The following is a 21,731-nucleotide window of genomic DNA, read 5'->3' on the forward strand; positions in this document are numbered from 1 at the left end:
GACCAGCAGCATCTCTCTCTGGTATGATAACTCTAACACTTCAGACATTAAGGCCCTGAAGAGAGTGGTGAGGACAGCAGAGTGGACTATTTGGGTCACACTGCCACGTATAGAAGTCATGGTCCAAAAGCGCATGCTGGCTAAAGCAACCAGCATTCTTAGAGACTCCACTCACCCCTGCCATAGACTTTTCTCCCTCTTTCCTTCAGCTTCACCTACAGCTTCTACCCAGCTGCTATCAGGCTGCTAAACAAAATGAAACACTGCTAACCTAGTAGGGGTGAATTTCACCTGTCTGTACGAGAATTGTTATTAACGTCATGTCTCCAGCATGCAGAGCCCAACCATCACACTGCCTCTCTGCTGCACTGTTAGCTCTGGGAAAGACATCACTGTCCAACACGCTTAGCAGGTGCAGCATTGAAGTGAGACAGACTGACCACAGTTATCTGCTGCTCTCATTAGCTGCGTCGCTCTGCTAATGCTAGCGTTACCTGAAAAAAACAAGACTGCAAAAACACAGAAAACCCAACAAGAACATACCCCTAACCCCTCTCTACCTTTCCCCAACTGAAAGGGAAAGAAGCAAAACTTAAGCAAGTAACTAAACTTTATTTGTCTAAGACACATATAGAATGCAACGAGCATAGTTCTGTTCCTAGCTCCTTAACTGTAGAAACATAAAATCCTCAAACCAAATGTAACTGTATAATTAAAAAATATATTATATAAAAAATGTAAATAAAATAATAATAATAATATATGTATATATATACAGTTGCAATCAAAATTATTCAACCCCCACTGCAAATAATTGTCAAAATGTACAAACTAGCAGCTGTTTGCAATAAACAAATCAAACAAGAACAATTTAAATAGCTCAACACAAGTAATATTATAAGTGGTGTTCTTTACAGCGTATGCTTCATTCTTCCTCCTCCAGACATACCGCTGATCCATAGGCCTGAAAAGTTCCAGTTTTGTTTCATCGCTCCACAGAACAGAATCCCAAAACCTCTTTGGCTTATTTATAGTTTTGAGCAAATTTGAGCCGATTTTTCTTGTGCTTTTGGGTCAGTAGTGGTGTATGTCTTGGAGTACGGGCATGGAGCCCTTCAGCGTTTAGTATGCGCCTTACTGTGGAAACTGGAACCTCAATGCCTGCTGCCACCAAGTCTTGCTGCAGGTCTTTTGCAGTCAGTCGAGGGTTTTTGACCACCTGCCTCCTCAGGAATCTGGTGGCAGCCATTGATAGCTTCCTTTTTCTGTCACGTCCAGGTAGTGTAGCCACTGTTCCTTTAACTTTAAATTTGTGAACTATGCTTCCAACTGTATTTCTAGGAACATTCAGTGCCTTTGCTATCTTTTTGTATCCTTTTCCTTGTTTCTGCAACGCAATGATCTTTTCTCTGAATGTTGCCCAGTATACCAGATGGCCAGTTTAGATTAACATTAGATAATCAATTCTTGACCTTTGTGAATCGATGCAGTCCTCAATGTCCCCATTGCGATGTATCAATAAAATCGATTTCTTTCAACACCTCTAGTTATGTTTATAAACATAACACACACTTGTTTGTAAAAACCAACAAACGAAAAACAAATGCTCTAAAACAAACATATTAATGAACTAAACATAACTTGAAAGATGCAAATATTAAGAGCCTACCATATAATTACCTTTTGATGTGATATCTGATGTTTGTTCAGAGATTTCTGCATGACCCTGAATTCATACTCAGCCCTGGGGTGGTCCTGTGATGGCAAATCACACAATAAAAAGATAGACATAAGAAGGTGTAAATATAGGAGAGTAGCCAAATCACAGTGGAATTAGTGGATGCATATGTATTGTTTACCCGTAGTTGAGGACTACTCCATCAAAGAGGCATTTTGAAAAGGAATTTAAACAAAATACAATAATGATATAACAATACATTTTGATGATGACAAGTCCTTCCGGTGGTACGACCCTGCTGCAACCTCAGTGTTTCTTTAAAGTGTTTTTCATCTGTATGTGGCATCTTTTTTAACCTTCGATGTGTTACACGATGCTTAAAAATTGCAATACTGCTTGTGATTTTAATTGTATGGCTCGTAACATGCCATGCCATGGCATTTGGGAACATGTTATTATGCACTGTTTATGTCCCACCCAGTGGAAACGCTGAAAGCACAGCTACCACCATAGTAGACTGTGTCCCCCCGGCAATTGAAACACACTCCTAAAGTACAAGTTTTATTTTAGGTGATTTTAATCATTGTAAGCTTGAGGCTGTGTTACCTGGGTTCAATCAATATGTGGACTGTAATACCAGAGGTAAAAATATTCTGGACAAATGCTATGGGAATTGTGGAGTAAAATTTGGATGACAATTATTGAGCAGATAACACCAAACCAGTTGCAGCTTAGTTAAAGCGATGGTTCGGCGTCCCGGCTCTCCGTGGATAACCATCCCTGAGGGAAGGCGGTGAAGACGACGCACGGAGAGGAGGCAGAAGAGAGGCTTCAGAGCAGATGTGCTGGTGAGACTACGGAGGCGGCCACACAAACCGCCGCTTCCCAGCATCTTCCTCACCAATGCCAGATCCCTCTCCAACAAGATGGATGAACTGAAGCTACAGGTTGCAATTGTAGATACTGTATATGCTATGAATTAGCACATGCTAAAATATCAGATAATGGGAGTAATTACTTTATTGTTTGTTCCATATAAAAATGTGGTGCTATGTTTGAAAGCAGTAAGTTTGTTGTGTAATAAGAATGCATCCAAGCTGGAAGACAGTTGACCTTTGGTAAGACATGATTATCACATTGCAGGAGTAACCCTTAAAGACAGAACAGTGCTTCTATCAATAATGATGATTAGGAAGTAGTTATCTCAGGGGCTACTGTTCTGTACTCAGGGGCTACTGTTCTGTACTCAGGGGCTATTGTTCTGTACTCAGGGGCTACTGTTCTGTACTCAGGGGAAATTGTTCTGTACTCAGAGATACAGGATGTCTTGTGATTCTGTAGTTTCAGAGACAGGAACTATCACACTACACTGGACGTTGCTTAAGGAGGAGGAAGGCCCACCAGGAGACCACACCTCACATTGCATAACCATTCTGGATTGTATATAAGGCTGTGCCAGGAAAAGCATAGGGGTCAGACTTCGTAAACTGACCGATACTTTGTTGCTTTGTCAGGGAAAGGAAGCTCTCGACCCAGAGCTCTGTACGCTTTATTCATTTACTGCTGAATAAAATAGCGTGTTGGGACCGATCATCTTCTCCTATTTTTTCATTAAACGAACACACGGATCTGAGCTCACACATAGTATAAGATTTAGCAAGTACAGATAGCTCAGATTCCAACACCACAAACAACATTGTGAAGAACAGCTGCATTCTGCTCTTCACAGAGACCTGGCTTCATTCATTCATTCCAGATGCATTTATTGAATTAGCAGGCTTCACAGTACACCGTCATGACAGGGACTCTGGTAAGAGTCTAACTTTTAGACACTTTTAATTGTACTTGCATTGACATATTGGATTTGGTGGCGCCTTTTAGGTGTAAACGCCCCAAGCCAGTAACAGAGCCATGGCTTAATGACACCACTCGCACTTTAAGACGTGTATGTAGACGCGCCGAGAGGAAGTGGAAGAAAGATCATCTACACGTTTCTTTGGACATTTTAAAAAACAGTCTATTGCAGTATCAGAAAGCTGTTAAAACTGCCAAGAGTCTGTTCTTATCCAATCTTGTGTCTGCTAATAGCCATAAACCTCAGTTCCTTTTCAACACCTTAAATACTCTTTTAAACCCCTGTAACCACAATGGTGTTGTTCCTTCACTTAAGCTGTGTGAAGATTTCCTAAGGTTTTTCATTGACAAGATCTCAGATATTAGGTCCTCTCTTTTGCCGTCTGCATTGGATCCTGCCGTCTCTCCCATTTGCCCTGATGTTTTTGACACATTTGAGCAAGTGTCTCTTTCAGCTTTAACTGATATTGTCCAGCACCTCAGGCCTTCTCACTGTCCTCTTGACAGCATCCCACCCCGTCTTTTTAAGGACGTTTTCCATATTATTGGGCCCTGTGTTATGGATCTGATAAATTCATCTTTGATGTCTGGATGTGTCCCAGCTGCCTTTAAACATGCTGTGGTCCAGCCCCTCATCAAAAAACATAATCTTGACCCCACAGTTTTATCCAACTTTAGGCCTATCTCCAAACTTCCTTTTCTTTCTAAGGTCTTGGAGAAGGTGGTTAACGAACAACTGCAGTCTTTTATTGATCTAAATGGCATTTCAGAGAAGTTCCAGTCTGGCTTTAAGTCACGCCATAGCACTGAAACAGCACTTTTAAGAATTTTAAATGACCTTCTTTTAACAGTTGACTCTGGTAAATCTGCTGTCCTGGTCCTTCTGGATCTGACAGCTGCCTTTGACACAGTGGATCACAACATCCTCCTGTCTCGCTTAAACACCTGTGTGGGCATTAAGGGTACCGTTCTTAAGTGGTTTCAGTCATATCTCTCAGATAGGAGCTTCTCTGTCCAGCTGGGCCAGTATTCTTCGGCCACTTCGCCGCTGAGCTGTGGGGTGCCTCAGGGCTCTATTTTGGGCGCCCTCCTCTTTTCAATATATATGTTGCCATTGGGATCCATATTCAGAAAGCACAATGTCTCATTTCATTGCTTTGCTGACGATGTACAAATCTATATACCCTTAAAAACAAATGAGCAAGCCTCTGTCCAGGTCTTATTAGACTGCCTCAATGACATTAGATCTTGGATGGAAGTGAACTTTCTCTCCATGAACAAAAATAAAACTGAGATTATTTTATTCGGCCAACAAAATCTCCTAGATGGTTATGACAGCGCCATTGGCATCCTGAAGTCTCACTGTCACCCTTTTGCAAGGAACCTTGGTGTTATCTTGGACAGTGACTTTAGGTTCGATAAACAGATAAGCTCTATTGTTAAAACGAGCTTCTTCCAGCTAAGACTAGTAGCTAAAGTAAAGGCTTATCTCCCTAGAAAGGATCTTGAGAAAGTTATCCACACCTTTATTACATCACGCCTAGAGTACTGTAACTCTTTACTTGTTGGTCTCGACCAGTCAGCACTGCGCCGGTTACAGGTTGTCCAGAATGCAGCTGCCCGCCTGCTGACTGGAAAGAAACAGCGTGATCATATCAGTCCCGTCCTTGCATCTTTGCACTGGTTGCCTGTTAATTTTAGGATCCAGTTCAAGGTTTTATTAATTGTTTTTAAGTGTTTAAATGGTCTGGCACCATCTTATTTAGCAGAGCTTGTGCAGCCTCACAGTACGTCCAGAGCACTTAGGTCGGCAAACCAGCTGCTCCTGGCAGTACCTCGGTCCAGACTCTGTACCCGTGGGGACAGAGCCTTCTCAGTGGCGGCCCCAAAGCTGTGGAACAGCCTACCTATCCAGGTCAGAGCTGCACAGTCTGTTGAGCACTTTAAAACACTGCTGAAAACCCATCTTTTCTCCTTGGCGTTCAGCCACAGCTAGGCGAGAATCCTTGGCTCTTATTTTATTTTATTGTATTTTTATCTTTACTTTTACTCTTTTTTAAATTGAGCTCTTATTATTCCTTTACTGTTTTATTTATTATTATATTTGTGTCTGATTATATTGTATTTTAATAACTGTAAAGCACTTTGGTTCAACTGAGGTTGTTTTTAAATGTGCTTTATAAATAAAGTTTGACTTGACTTGACTTGAAGAGTAGAGGAGGGGGGTTATGTATGTATGTGAACTACAGTTGGTGTACCAACACTAAAGCTGGGTTCAGACCAAACGTGATGAACGCGACAAATGAGAATCTGTCGCGCCATCGCTCGAGTTTCGACACGTGACCATAATGTAAATTTCGCGTCATCACGCGTGTAGCGAGCCCGCCCATTTTCACTAGATGACAACAACATGTATGTATCCTGTGGCTGTTCACATTATTGCATCCTGTGGCTGTTCACATTATTACAGGGGACTTTAACCATACTGATTTAAAGGCAATGCTCCCTAAATTCCATCAGCACGTTAAATGTGCTACCAGGGGAGCAAACACACTGGACAGGGTCTACTCTAACATCAAGAAGGGCTTTAGGGCTAAGCCATTACCACACCTGGGCCAGTCAGACCACATGTCTCTGCTCTTAATTCCAGCATATACCCCCCCCCCTCAAAACAAGTGCTCATACCACATCTAGAACTGTTACAATCTGGCCTGAAGGTGCCTCTCAACAGCTGCAGGACTGCTTTGAGTCAACAAACTGGGATGTTTTCGAACATCAGGACCTAGAACAGTACACAACAGCTGTCCTGGGTTACATCAAGCACTGCATGGACACTGTCACTGTTGACAAATGCATCCGGGTTTATCCCAACAAGAAACCCTGGATTACTAAAGAAGTGCAGTGCCTGCTCAGGAAGAGGAACACCGCCTTCAGGTCTGGTGATGGAGTGCTGTACAGTGCTGCTAGAGCCAATCTGAATAGAGGCATCAGAGAGGCCAAGGCTGCCTACAGGAGGAGGATTGAGGACTGTCTCCAGAGCAACGACTCCAGGCAGGTGTGGCAGGGGGTCCAGCGCATCACCAACTACAGACCCAGTAACATCTTGTCTGTTGTTGGTGACGCCTCACTGGCAGAGGAGCTGAACCACTTCTTCACCCGCTTTGAGGTGGAGTCACCGGAGGCAGCCACACTAAATCCACCAGCCCAAAACAGTCACATCCTCAAGGTGGAGGAGCATGAGGTGAGGTCCACGCTGAAGGCTGTGAACCCGAGGAAAGCTGCAGGACCTGACGGCGTCTCTGGACGGGTGCTTAGGGACTGTGCAGACCAGCTGGCTGGGGTCTTCACCAAGATCTTTAACCAGTCACTGTCTCAGTCTGCCGTCCCTTCCTGCCTGAAGTCCTCCACAATTGTCCCACTCCCAAAGAAGAACAACACCAGCAGCCTGAGTGATTACCGACCAGTAGCTCTTACACCTGTCATTATGAAGTGCTTTGAGAAACTGGTCCGGAAGCACATCACTTCAAATCTTCCACCCAGGTTTGACCCTCACCAGTTCGCATACAGAGCCAACAGGTCCACAGAAGACACTATAGCCACAGCTCTCCACTTTGCTCTGTCCCACCTGGAGCAGCAGGGGAGCTACGCGCGGCTGCTCTTTGTGGACTTCAGTTCGGCGTTTAACCATCCCCATCCCCAACAGACTGGTGAACAAGCTGTCAGACCTGGGAATATCTCACTCCATCTGCCTCTGGATCATGGACTTCCTGTCTGACTGCTCCCAGAGGGTGAGAGTAGGCCCCCACATCTCCTCAGCGCTCAACCTAAATACTGGATCACCTCAGGGCTGTGTGCTGAGCCCCCTACTCTACACCCTCCACACAAACGACTGCACCTCCGTCCACTCCAGCAACAGCTTCACCAAGTTGGCTGATGATACCACTGTGGTGGGGCTCATCTCTGGGGGGGATGAGTCTGCATATCGGGACGAGGTGGAGCAGCAGTCAGTGTGGTGCACAGAAAACAACATGGCGCTGAACACTACCAAGACAAAGGAGCTGGTCATAGACTACAGGAGAAATAAAACGGACACTTCGTCCCTGTTCATCAGCGGGGACTGTGTGGAGAGGGTCACAGACTTCCGGTTTCTGGGAGTTCACATAGAGGAAGACCTGACCTGGAGCATCAACACCACTGCTATTATTAAGAAGGCACAGCAGAGATTGTACTTCCTGAGAGTACTCAGGAATAACCAACTCTCACAAAAACTGCTCGTGTCCTTTTATTGTTGCTCCATGTGTGTGTTTTGTTCTCCAGCTGCACAGCTGCAGAGAGGATAGCGCTCCAGAGGGTCATCACCACAGCCCAGAAGATTATCGGCTGCCCTCTCCCCTCCCTGAAAGATCTGTACAGTTCCCGCTGTTTCAGGAAAGCTCGCCATATTCTCAGGGACCCATCTCACCCAGGACACTCGCTGTTTGAGCTGCTGCCCTCAGGCAAACGCTACAGGACATTGAGAGTACGCACTAATAGATTACACAACAGCTTTTACGCTAAAGCCATAAATGCACTAAACTGCATTAAATAATGGCAATTATTTATTTATTTTTGTTTCTGCACTTTAAAGACGGCATCTCAATTTCGTTGTGCTTCGTACAATGACAATAAAGACTTTCTATTCTATTCTATAAGATCGATCTTCACGGAGATCACAGAGTTATGCGGACAATACTCAATTATATCTATCAATAAGGCCAGATGAAAGCAACCAGTTAACCAGTGTTTCCCATACATAGACCAATGTGTGGCGCGGCGCTACAGAATCAACACCGAGCGCCACGAATTGATTCTGGGTTGTTGTTGTTTTTTTTTTGTTAAACGTGATTTTTAAATATAAATATTGTTCCGTTCATTCATCTCCGCATAGCACTCTTTCTCCCTGTTATTCTCGTACACACACTTATTAAACCAATCGCACCAAGTCTTCTAAAGTGTAGGAGCAGTTCACACTACATAAAACTAGAAAGTGTGTGCATGTATGCACATGCACAAAAAACGATCGGTTTTCTATCGCTTTTGCATCATATCAATGATATAATGTCACAGTGTGGATCATTAACCTTGTTGCTCCCTGGTTATAGTGAGTGAACTATCAGCTTCTACCTGCTCAGATCTCACAGTCAGCAGTAGGAGAGGAGGAGAGCAGCAGCTAGTAGCTATGTATGGAAGCCTAATGATGGTAAAAGTAAAACTGGTAACTACAAAAATAAACCATTATTATTATTTATCTTTTATTTACAGAAAATACCTCTTTTTGTGTAGCATACATGTGTATGTTATTTTGTTAAAGCTATCAGACATTAACATTTAGTTGTTTTGTTTAAATTATTATTTATAATTTAATATTACTTTAACAGCTCAGGGACGTCCAAGCAGCAACATGTTGTTTGAGAACTTTATTGCAATGTCAATTTGAAATAATGTTTTGTTTATGAATGAAGGGGTGGAAATTTAAAAAAAAAAATGTTTTATTCGATTCATCGAAAAAATAATCGACTGATTAATCGATTATCAAAATAATCGTTAGTTGCAACCCTATTATTTTTCAAAATGTTCTTCCAGGCGAGCATACCCCCGGACCCCCCTAGTGTTGCTAGGTTACCGACACATAGCATCGCTGCTACAACGGCAACGCCGCCTCCGTCCCGCCTCCCGCCTGCCCCTCAAAAGGTCTCCGTACGACCCTGCACCACACATTGCTACCTGGTCTGTGGGAAACAATGAGTTGACTAAACTACAAGCATGCTTTAAGGACATAAAGGCCTGGATCACGTGCAACTTTCTGTTACTGAACTCTGAAAAAATTATCATTATTGTGCTTAGCCCAAACACCTTAGAAACTAATCATATAACTACTCTGGGTGGCATTACTTTGGCCTCCAGCACCACTGTAAGGAACCTAGGAGTTATATTTGATCAGGATTTGTCCTTCAGTTGACACATAAAACAAATTTCAAAGACTGCCTTTTTTCATCTACATAACATTGCAAAAATCAGACACATTCTGTCTCAAAATGACAGTTAAAAACTAGTCTATGCATTTGTTACGTCTAGGCTGGATTATTGCAATTCATTATTATCTGGCTGTATTAACAAGTAGCTGGTCCAGAATGCAGCTGCACATGTAATGACAAAAACTAAAAAGAGAGATCATTTTACTCCCATCTTAGCTTCACTGCATTGGCTTCCTGTAAAATCAAGAATACAATTTAAAATCCTTTTCTTCACTTTCAAAGCTCTTAATGATCAGGCTCCATCATATCTTAAAGAGCTTATAGTACCTTATGTACCTACTAGAACACTGCGCTCCCAGCATGCAGGCCTACTTGTGGTACCTAGTATCTCTAAAAGTAGAATGGGAGGCAGAGCCTTCAGTTATCAGGCTCCTCTCCTGTGGAACCATCTTCCAGATTCGGTCCGGAGGGCAGACACCCTCTCTACATTTAAGAGTAGGCTTAAAACTTTCCTTTTTGATAACTCACTTACCTGGAGCACACATGTTGATAACCTCTGTCGCAGACTACAACAACAGTTGCATTTTTTACATTGAGAGTTCATGGTGTTGGCAGTAAATTTATGTTGATATTTTATCTGGCAGTTATAGAGAGCCTGATCAGGTACGGCATCACAGTTTGGTTCCGTAATCTTTCTGTGTAATCTATTAGAGCTGCTATCTGGCACTGAGTATTTATTATGTATTTATTATCTTTTATATTGCTCCATGTTGTTGCTTTATGGCTTTTATGGTTGTTTTTATTTATTTATTCTTTATGGCTGCAGTACAGGTGGTTAGTTTAACACAAAGTTTATTTGAGAACACATAAAACAAAAGTGAAATATGCACAGTCTCACATACTGTTGGTACAATATATTTGTTTCCTTCTACATGACCTTGTTTACATATACCTGATGAAGTACAGAAATTAGGTACAATGTGAAGTACAGTGATAAAGTATAAGGATCAAGTGATGATCAAGCACTAATGTGTCATTGGGTTTTTCACTTTTATTTAAGACAGTGAAGTGGGCAAAGATATTTTTTCCAATTATTTCAGGACATTTAGCTTTGTTCTCTAGCACCCTCGGTCATGCTGTCAGCTGTTTTAGTTACCTCTGAATGAGCTTGTTCCAAGAGCTACATGCACTGACTCATGATTGTGATACGAGAAAAATTCTATGGTAAAGTTGCCAAGAAATATTTAAATTAAAGGAAAAACACACACTATTTTTAATACACTGTATACATAATTACATTGTTTGCTTATGCTGTCACATGATGTTAACAAAGGAGATTTTTCCAATAATACACATAACGTGTGTCAAAACTGAATTTTAGCAGAAAAATGCTTTTTGCTCAAAAATGTTTGAAAATTCAGATCAACTGAACTTTTGCCTCCAGCCTATCTGAATTGGGTTCATAAATACTACAGAAAAGAACTCAAGCCAGTAGTTGCCCATGCACTTACAACTTAATACTAGTGGCATCTAACAGAAAAGACTTGGTAAAAAATTAAATACATAATATACATGTCTATGAATATCATATGTATATTTTAATTAGTGTATAGTCACTTTAAGACTTTTGTTTGTATTACCTGAGAATGAGCACTTTATATACATAAGGAGCGGGTCTCGGAGGCTGCCATGTTGCACCGCCATGTTTCTACAGGAGCAATGAATGGACAAACCTAACATCGGCAAGGCCATTTCACATTTTCAAATTTAGTGGGTGTGTGGCTATGTGCCGGAAATACACCGGTTGGAAGACAAAGAATAAGAATAGACTAGATTGTGATAGTTGTGAGTGAGAGCTGGAAGCTGTTAGCCAGTACTACTGCATCTCCCAGCTGCTGCCGTTGGCAGATGCTGCTACCCCTGCAGGTTGCAGTGAATGATGAAAGTTGAAATACACTGGAAGCTGAAAGTTAAAGAAATTGCTGAAGCAATGCTAACAATATCTGGAAAAAAACTGTTGATATCAACTGAAATGTATTGCTTTGAAAACCTGGAAGTTTAAAGGTAAAACTAGAACTGGGATGTGAAGTTCATTAACTGAAGAAGCTGAGTGCTGAATCACTGCTGAAACAGCTGAAAGGCAAATTATATACTTCCAAAGGTTTAAGTAGAAATAAAATGCCTTAAAACTGCAAAAGAAGAAATTCTTTGTATTATTATGCTATCTAAAATTCACTACTCCTTATTAAAATAGTTACTTGCCAGGTATTTAATTTCAAATAACCGCTTCATCCTGAGTTTCCTGGATCAATTCAATTACTGTTAACATACAGTGATAGTTGACGGCCAGTTCATCCTGAAGTTCCTGTTATGATTAAGTTACCCTATTGGGCTTTTATTTTGAAAAACTGCATCATCCTACTCCCTGTTAAGGTACAACTATTATCTGGGGCTTTTATTTTGAAATTCCTAGATAGCGTACATTCTTTTTTTTAATGAAGATAGAATAATCATTCATGTTTGTACACCTCAGAAAAATCCCCATAAAAACAGAGAACGTGTGTGGGTGTGTGTGTGTGTGAGAGAGAGAGAGAGAGAGAGAGAGAGAGAGAGAGAGTGAGAGAGAGAGAAAGAGAGAGAGAGAGAGAGAGAGAGAGAGTTATGTGTGTATTGTATTTATGTGTGTATCAGTAAAATAAACAGGAAATTGATTTAGAGATGAAGAACATATTAGAAATTGTAGAATAGTTACCAGTCAAGCCAATCAATAACCAAATCTTGGTTTGAAGGCTGCAGAAGTGAATAGGTGTGCGAGGAAAAGGCAAAAGCAACGACAACCATGTGATGGAAAAAAAGTGGCTACATGCCAGGGAGCAAGCTGAGACAGACACTTGAAATCGATTCAGAATCTGTTTTTCTAGCCAATTATGCAAGTATACAAAAAATGTTCTTGAAAGGTCTTGAACGTAGAGAATAAAGTTTTACAGAATATCGTTTTTAATAGTTGTGCATAGTGTAGATGGTTTGTGTGCTATACAGTTTAAGTTTGGTGCTAATTCAGTCAGTTCACTTCATCTTAAAATGACCAGTTCTAGCATACGAGGAGGATTAGACTCTCTGCACTGAAATTCTGAATGATCAGTGAGGCCTTCTACTGGCCTTCTTCTTTATGAGGAACCATGCTTTTTGCTGGTTGAATCAATGAGACTTGTGGAAATAAAAGTCCGAAAATGTCAGTCAAGAAAATGCCTTCAGAAAATGACAGCCAGCTGAAACAATGCTAGTCTTAAAAATGATAATCAATGCTAGTCAGGAAATGTGAGTGAGTCAAACAAAGCTAGTTGCAACAACTCAAGTGAAACAAGGTAGGTTGAGACCTCAAAATCTAGAGTTATGAGTTCAGAATCCAAACTAGGAGAGCCTAAACCAGAAGCTCTCCTCCAAATGGAATCTTTCCAAATCCAGACCGGCCTACAATTCCTAATTTTCAAGATCCAGACTACATAATTGGTAACTTCAATTGTCAATTCAGAAATAAGTTGTACTGTTGATTTGACTCAGTGAACTCGTTTGTCTTTTGTTGTGCTTGTCACTTAATTATTTCCATTGTATTATAATACTCTAATATAAATTATGTTGCTGGATGAGTAATTTCATATTTGAGTTGTGCACGACTATGGTTGAAAAATGACTCGGTCACATACAATGCCACATGAAGGCCTCTTTGTTGTCTATTCTCTGCTGCAACATCAGTGGCCATAGATGCAAACTAAACTTCCCAGACATGACCAACAATATCAGGATGATGGGTTAAATGGAAAAACACCTTTTAACAACATTTGGCTAATCTGTCTTAAATGTTGCGAGATACTGCACACGCTAACACAGATTTCTCCAAAGCACATCTCACTAGCTGTGTGCAGAGGTCATATGAAAGTTCTGAATCAAATTTTGAGAAACACTTGGAAGACAACTGGATCATCATCACTACAAAGATTTCCCTTTCAAAAGAAACCAGGGTTCTTTACTTTAGAGTCTGCAAACCCTGTCTCACCATGTAAGTAGAACAAACAATACACATGCCACTTACACTGACATACATAACTTTTTGTGTGATGTATTATGATCAGAATTTGGCAGAAGTAGCAGTAGCAGAAGAACATAAAGAGTAAAGAGTTGAGGAGAGTTATAAGTAATAGGAATGTATTCAAACCTTGAGAGCTTCCTGTGAAAACCGAATAAAAGAGAGAGGGGGGGGGGGGGGGGGTTAGTAAAAACAACATAGATAACCTTAACTAACATTATACATAACATTAATTTCACTATCTGATTTTACTTTATTGAAGAGACATTAAAAATATTTTTTTAACGTGTATAAACATTTTTTTTTTTTTTTAAATAGCAAAACATGAACAAAAACATAACAGTTTAACAGTTTAACAGGGCTTTTACCTTTCTTCAGTATCTGAAAACATGTCCTGCACTTGATCATTTTTAAGATTGGTGACCTGATTTTCTGTTTGTCTTTCTTTCAACTCTTTCAGAGTGATTTGCTGTCTTAAGAATTTCAATAGAATAAATGTTTTTGCTGTATCCAAAATGTTTTTTGTATTTTTAGCCAGTTTCTATTTGTAACAATTACACCAGACTCCACAATTTAATAGCTGAGAACTAAGAACACTGACATTCTTGAGAAGTCTGAAGCAGTGGTCTATTCCAGAAAGCATATTTAACAAACTCTGAGCCTGACCCTGAACTCTGAGTTTATTTGTTCAATTGGATCCCTATTAGTTGCTACCAGGGTATCTGGGGTTCACAAGCTGATGTACCTTAAATGAGAAACTCGAGTGTTTTGGGTTCCAGAGCAGCTGATCAAAGTCAGTCCAGTCAAATCTCAGTATATTCTGAGTTGAGCACATGTGTGATGAGTAAAAAAGTCATCATCATCACTATTAGTAGAGCTTCCATTTAAATTAAGAAAAGGTATAAATATTAATATATGTGTATGGTTTATTTTCAGAAACCACAGAAGATAAACCATACAGCCTGAGATAGCATAGGGAAAAGAGTTGTACGAGTCAACAAAATAAACCTTTACTCAGTGTAGTCCAATAATTCATCATATCCAAGACTTGAATTTCCAGCGGTGGAGGCTCATTATATAGTAGGGTCAAAGACGGCATGTGTAAATGTAGTGTCCGAAGGCCATTCATTTAAAATAAAATGATTTAAAACGGTAAATCATTTACACAATAGCTTATGAGCTATTTTACATTTTATGTAAAACATTTTTTTTATTTCATCATAGTTTTACCGTGTTACTGTTTCCTATGATATGCTGGAGCAAAGAGAGTTGAAGGTGAGGTAAAATCTCTGTCTGCATAAAAATGACAGACTGTAAAGAATAATAAGCAATGAGTTTAGGTTTCATCTCCAACCCATTGTGCTGGGTCACTGGTTTTAACCCAATGTTAGGTCAAACTCACCCAACCTATAACACAGCAGCCTGCACACCTGCAGGGTTATAAAAATAACTCAGCAGTTTCAAGAGTGTAGACCAGGTTATACCACACTGTCATTCGTTACACTGAATGACAGTAGCATTTCTATCCCATGTCATACAATTCATATTTATTTGTTGTATCAATAATGGATATTTATTACAGTTTTTAACTGAACAATTAACAAACAAACAAAAAAAAAGAAAAATACTGGTGCTGCCTTTGCTAATTGCTCATAGGATCATTATTGTTGTTTTTAAAGGAACCACCTTTAATCAATATTTTGGGCTGTCTTGATATGCGTCATTCAATGTAATGAAATATTGTCATATAGTACACAATACCAGTATTTTATATTAAAGTACAATAACTTTCTTTTGTGACTCATGGAGGCGAAAACAAATCTCAAAGAATAAAGTAAAAAGAATATTTTTGCATTGTTTGTTAAAAACCTTCAACAAATTTAGAGTTGTACCAATGACACATCAAATATGTGGTATTCAAAATGAAATAATGTCATTTTTTATGTGTAGTTATACATATATAACCATGTGATTATGAGAAATTGACATAAAATGTCTCTTTTTTTAAACAAATCTTAGTGTTATACTGAATGAATGACTGAATTTTAAGGTACATTCATATGAATCATACACAATACAAATACAATACTGGCTTTATTCTTGAGTATAACTAATATAAAGACGTAGGTGACACTCCAATGAACATAAAAAGCCTTTTAGGGAACTGTATTTGCTGTTGTTTTTTTTTTTTTGTTACTTTGAAAACCTCAAATGTCTTTGATCAATTAGTTTTAAGTTCTCTATGTCTGCTTTGGTTTAGTTTAAGCTAACTATAATAACCTTGCTTTATGTTCTGGATGATTAGATCCAGACACAAGTAGATGTCCTTGAACATGCTACAACCTGCCTTGTGTGTATATGTGTATTATTTCCAGTACTACAGGACATGAGACAACTCAAATAACCAAGGGGGGGAAAAAAGAAAAAAGGAAAAAAAAGAAAGACTGACACTTAGTTCTAGATAATTTTGCATGACATACTGACATGCTGTATTTGCTTTGGATTTTGAATAGTCCTGACAGAGTTGGGATTCAGGCATTATATACAGACCAAAGTACCACATAGGTACATCTCACACAGACATTTTACACTTAAAGACACTCCACTCCGGCTCAGGGGATGTATGTGACTTTAGGGCATGTAGGTGTTGGATTTGTACATTCATGAATGAATATTATATAGGTGTAGGAAGATTAAGAGTAAAAATACAGCTCTCAACTATATACTCCGTGGACACTTTGGGTTGTTCTTGTGTAACAAACTAATATCTGAACGGGATTTGATTCTCATTTTAACCTCTGAAAATGAATGTACATTAATGTTTATAAACATTACCTGTTTCTTTGACCTACTGTATTTACAGTATTATCTCATATCAATCTGCCATTCTAATTCAGAGACAGAAAATGCCCCTCCCTGAATAAACCACAACAGGTGCCACTAGTAAGAGCCAATATATGCTCGTATTTACCGTTTCCAATGCCCTGTTTCCTTTGTCAAACAACAGAATGATTTAAATGAGTAAAAACATTATTTCATAATGATTATACTTGTAAAACAGTAGTTGGACTGAAGTTGAAATGAAAATCACTTAGTTAGGGAAGGAGGACATTTTGCAGTCACAATACAATAAACAGTAATTTCCAGTCTGAGATTAAGCTGTCATACTGGCCAGTGGTACTATGCAAAGCCTTTGCTGCCCTCTAGCGTCCCCCCTTTTCACACAGACTTTGCAGCATTAATACTGCAAGATAGATTGCTTTGTGGTGCTTTGGCAGAGTGAAATGAGAGACTACTGTACTGTCGTTGTACATGCACAGTTTTTCTGTGGAATGAGGGACTGTTAACAAATTTTAGTTTGTCCAAATTGAGTTAGTTTGAGTATTCTGGATAAACTGTTTGTTTACACTGCTTGTGTTGACTTCTCAGACAGTAGTGATGTCAGCATGTTCCCAGATCTCAGAAATTCACACTATGACTATGATGCTGTTCATATACTGTATAAAATGTGTGTAAAAACACCTTGACAGACTGTGTCATTCTTTGAACATTAAGTTGAATTTGAAACAAATGCCTAATTCATCAAGTGTTTGCACATATTGTATCTTAATTTGTGTGTATACACAAATTCCTTTATTTTAGTTATGCATTTATTTGCACGAGTAAAAAAAACCTCACAAGAAATCCAGTATAATAATCTAAAAAAAGGATTGTGCTGATGAGATTTAAAACATGATTCATGCTTATAGAGAGATTTTACCAAAGGGTTAAACTATTTCATTAGTAAAGTTTTACTTAAGAAATTTGACATTCATGAAATCTTTCCTTTTTCCAAAAACCTCTTTGGTAAGAACAAGATACACAAGTCATACAAATATGCACATATTGTTATTGTTATTTTGCCAGTTCTAAGCAATGAAATAAAAGCACAACAGAAATTATATTTTCAATATTGTTTAACCATTTCCCAAACAGTTTTTATTAGATGATGTGAGTTAGGAGTAACTCAGCACTGAATGGGTAATTACTAGAATTAACATTGGTTTAACACAAGTTGAGACATGGCAGAATGTCTGAATGCCATATTTACTTTTATCAGAAATATAACAATAACAGCAGGTTTTATGATCTTATGGTACAGTGATTATTGCCTAATGTGCTTGCTTTAATTGTAAATAGCAAAGAACAAGGATAAGTTGGTAGATTTGCAAATCTACTGGTTTATATTATTATTTATCTTTCTAGGCATATTTCCATCAAACGTGATGTTCTGAATGCAGATCCTACAACTTTCAAAAAACACCTGATTCCAAATCAGATTAGGGCTGATTGATATGGCCAAAAATATGATCATGATCTATTTTTCCCCATAATTGATCAATATTGATATTTATCATGGTATATAATTTGATAATGCTGCCTTTTAAAAAGTATGCTGATAATGATTGAAGCCTGAAGAAACCATGGAGTTCATTAGTTAGACTATAGTTCAAGAACATAAAACATTGTCACATAATGCAACATTTAACTTTGCAAACATGCTTTATCTACCCAACAATGTAAGTTAAATTGCCTTGTAACTCAACCTAATGTAAATAAAACTAAAAGCCGTGACTACTACACATCAAATTCCTTTTGCAATATCTCAGTTTTATAGTTAGAAATCTGAGTAAAAAGTGTGAAATTGTAAACCAGCAATTATGCTATTTATTACTGACTACATTATTTTCATTGTCAAGTTCACACATCACCAGACTCACTAATTTTCTTTATGAAACAACAATAGTATTTAGTGGGTAGCCTTTTGTTGCTACTCTGCTCACCACAGTGAAAGCAGCTTCATTAAAACAATGATGTATGATGACTGTTTTGCAGTCGCAGACAAAATGTCTCCATTAGAGACAAGTGTCTTTGAGTTAGACTAGCTTTTTCAGCTAGGGTTGTTTTAGACCTGACGAGCACTCTGGCTGAAGCCCTGCTAGCGTTAGCACTAGCGTAGCTTCATCAGCAATTATGTTGAAGTTTGTCTTTCTTCGTTAGCCTGGGTTCATTGTTTATCTGGGGGGCAGACTCCAACATAGTCTAATCAGAGGGTGCTGTGGTATCATAATGCATTTGTGTCCGTCAGGTCTACTTCCACTCATTTTCATCTCCCGAGGACATCCATGTTCTTAACTGGTAACTCATGCAATGCCTTGTGGTAGGATATGGGCGTGATCATTGAGACACAACCCAAAAATTACAGACTGACTAGCTGTTGTCATGTTATTTCTGTTGTGTATAGATTGTTGTGAAAAATGTCCAAAGTTGCATCATCATTATTAACATAACTTTTATTACTATCCTATATCGAGATCATTTGATCGCCCAGCCTTAGTCGCATAGTTGAAAATTCCCTCTATTGTCTTTTACCAGAATTCTTAAAATTGAAAATCTAGAAAATACAATTACCTTGTAAAACAAAAAAAAGAAGGATTATGATGAATGTTTATGCTTTGTAAGGGGACGATTCAGAACGTCTACAACACAGGAATTTTAAATGTTATGCATGAACCAGCTTTTGTTCACTTCTTCCGACTCGATCACTACTCAAAATCTATACATTCATTGTGTTGATGTTTAAATTGTGAGGGTCTTATTCATTATTTGTACTTGTTAAATCAAAAAACGTTTATTGTGATTTGGGCACTCACCTCCTCATCTTCAAACCCAGTCAGGTCCCATTCATAATTCAGTCTCATCTGTCTCCTCTTCCAATGCTCCATGAACATGGCAGCTTTGGATCACAGAGAATACAATTACACAAATACACAAAAGACACTGAAATATCTTTCAGAGAACATGGTTCAACTACAATCTTTAGTTTAATTATAAGTTTCTGGGATAGAGGCTCAGCTCTGCTGCTGGCACTGCTGATTACCTTCTATTTCTTTGTCCTGATATCAATTTTGTTTTTTGTTTTATGTTGAGTAACATTAACTGGGAATGACCTTATATCACAGAATCATGATGACCTCAGCATGACTATGGATCATCATTTGCCCTTGCATTTCTCCTTCCTGGGAACTATTGTTCAACATATCAGCGTGGCGTCTTAGTTTAGAACACATTCATACCTGTTGTGTCTTCTCCCCTACACATCAGTTATGTTTCAGGCCTAAGTTTACTGGTTGATTGCAATTAATAAAATCAGTCAATGAAAATAAATAAACGGGGCTCAAGAGGATGCATGAGGGAAAGTTATGAAGAAAGACGTGGCTGCAGATTCCCTTTACCTCATCTTGGCTTGTAAGACACTCATGGTCACATTTGTGTATACACTTGATATTACCTTGTGTTGTTGGAGGATTTATATGAGCACGTTTGGTTATAAGCTATAATTAATAAATTATTAAAAGAGAAATTATTACACTTTATTTCTCATATTTTTAGACTGGATGACGTCATCAAGGCAAGAGTGCAATACAGATTTTTTTTTTTTAAATCCTTAGTAGTTTAACACTAACCAACAGTCATGTAGCAAGGAAACTTTTAAATTAGTGCCTCAGATGAATGAACATTATTTTACAGACAATGACAGCGTGAACACAGGCGGGGGTCTGGGATTCCCCCCAGAGAAACACGTCATCAGGAGGGATTCCCAGCTGACTGACCCTAACTGAAGGAGGAAATGATTATAACAATATAGAGAGCTGTCACATGAAGACCATGGTGCATGCTCCATAATACATTCATTAGTTTGATGAAGTTACTAGAAATGTCCCGTGTTACTTTTTTTTCTCTGCGTCAGTTATTTTTTTATATGCGCATTGATTTATTTACAGCTGCTGCACGTAAAAAAACGGATCATATGCCTCACACTGCTAAAACACAACAAGCCCACTCTAAAATAAAACCACAATACGTGCCGTACGTGCATGTCAGTGCATGTCAAAGTCGCAGGGCGGTCACAGCGGGCATGTAGGTGTGTTTGCTCTGTGCCTTTAATTGAACATTATGTGATGAGGTTAATTGTCATCGCCTGTGCCCACTATGTGAAGCTAGAAAACAGCCACTAAGTGACACGCACAGCCACCAATCATAAGTCATGTGTATGTTGTGCAAAACACACCATTTGTAGCTCATGTAAATCTGATTGTTCCAAAGGTTTGAAACAGCGAAGTTCTTGAATGCAGAATTACAGCCATCACAGGCATCTGAACAAGGATGAAGGAGACAGTAGTTTGATTTGCAGCCTTTAATCTCTATGCGTCATTGGTTGAGTGTAGTGTAAGAACATAGTAATAATACTGTCAATAAACTTGAACTAGAAACAGTTTCCTGAGGCACCTTTTTGCTGATCTGGTATCCTAAATCAATACACGTTGTCTCCACTAGATGGCACACTAAGACCACAAATGAATCTGGATGACTGCAGACCACAAATGAATCTGGATGACTGCTTGACTTCATAATCTATTGCAATATTCTGAAACTGTAACATGTCTTATGGTCCAAGAGGCTTTTTTGTGCGTTCGGTCATGACATATATGCACACCAAATATCGTTCAGGTAAGTGCATGTAGGAGGCGGGGCTTCAACTTTCAATGTTCCAGGGGGCGCTATCGAGCCATCTTGCCACTTTAAAGAAAAAGCTTATATCAGAAGACAATGTGGTATCAAAAGAAAGAACTCATTAGTTGAAACCTATGTGCCAAGTTTCATGACTCTGTGAGTATCGTAAACTCCCAAATTCCCAAATAATCTATGACTCCTGGAAATGTCATGCAGATTTGAGAAGCCACACCCACACCCAATCACCTTGAAACTAAATAGGTTTCACCAGGTGTGACGTTTGCCATCAGGAACCGTAAAGATCTGACAATGTGTGGAGGAGTTATAAGGAGTTGTTGCTTTATGGAATCCATCGACTGCCATGCCCACCAGGTATAACGCAGGCAAAAGATTTATACAACTTTTCATCTTCAAGGTCTGAGGATGATACTGACGGAATTTGAATTTGTCTGTGGATCAAATCTCTAGGAGGAGATAGTTAAAGTACGAGGCATGGAAATTGTGAAAAATCGCAACTTTGAAAAAAAAAAAGTCCAACTTCCTGTTG

General features: G+C 39.1%; 1 protein-coding gene across 1 annotated transcript in view; it reads right to left on the minus strand.

Annotated features, from left to right (window-relative positions):
• The window catches only part of LOC133982539 (anoctamin-1-like), a 205,529-nt gene that overhangs the window by 56,677 nt on the left and 127,121 nt on the right, over nucleotides 1-21,731 (minus strand). Inside the window, exons 12-14 of the mRNA XM_062421594.1 lie at nucleotides 19,324-19,406; nucleotides 13,760-13,771; nucleotides 1,681-1,755 (exon numbers count right to left, since the gene is read on the minus strand). Coding sequence (XP_062277578.1) covers nucleotides 1,681-1,755; nucleotides 13,760-13,771; nucleotides 19,324-19,406 — 170 coding nt within the window. The remainder of the gene's footprint in view (nucleotides 1-1,680; nucleotides 1,756-13,759; nucleotides 13,772-19,323; nucleotides 19,407-21,731) is intronic.

Source organism: Scomber scombrus, chromosome 6, assembly GCF_963691925.1.
Source record: "Scomber scombrus chromosome 6, fScoSco1.1, whole genome shotgun sequence".
Lineage (NCBI taxonomy): Eukaryota > Metazoa > Chordata > Actinopteri > Scombriformes > Scombridae > Scomber > Scomber scombrus.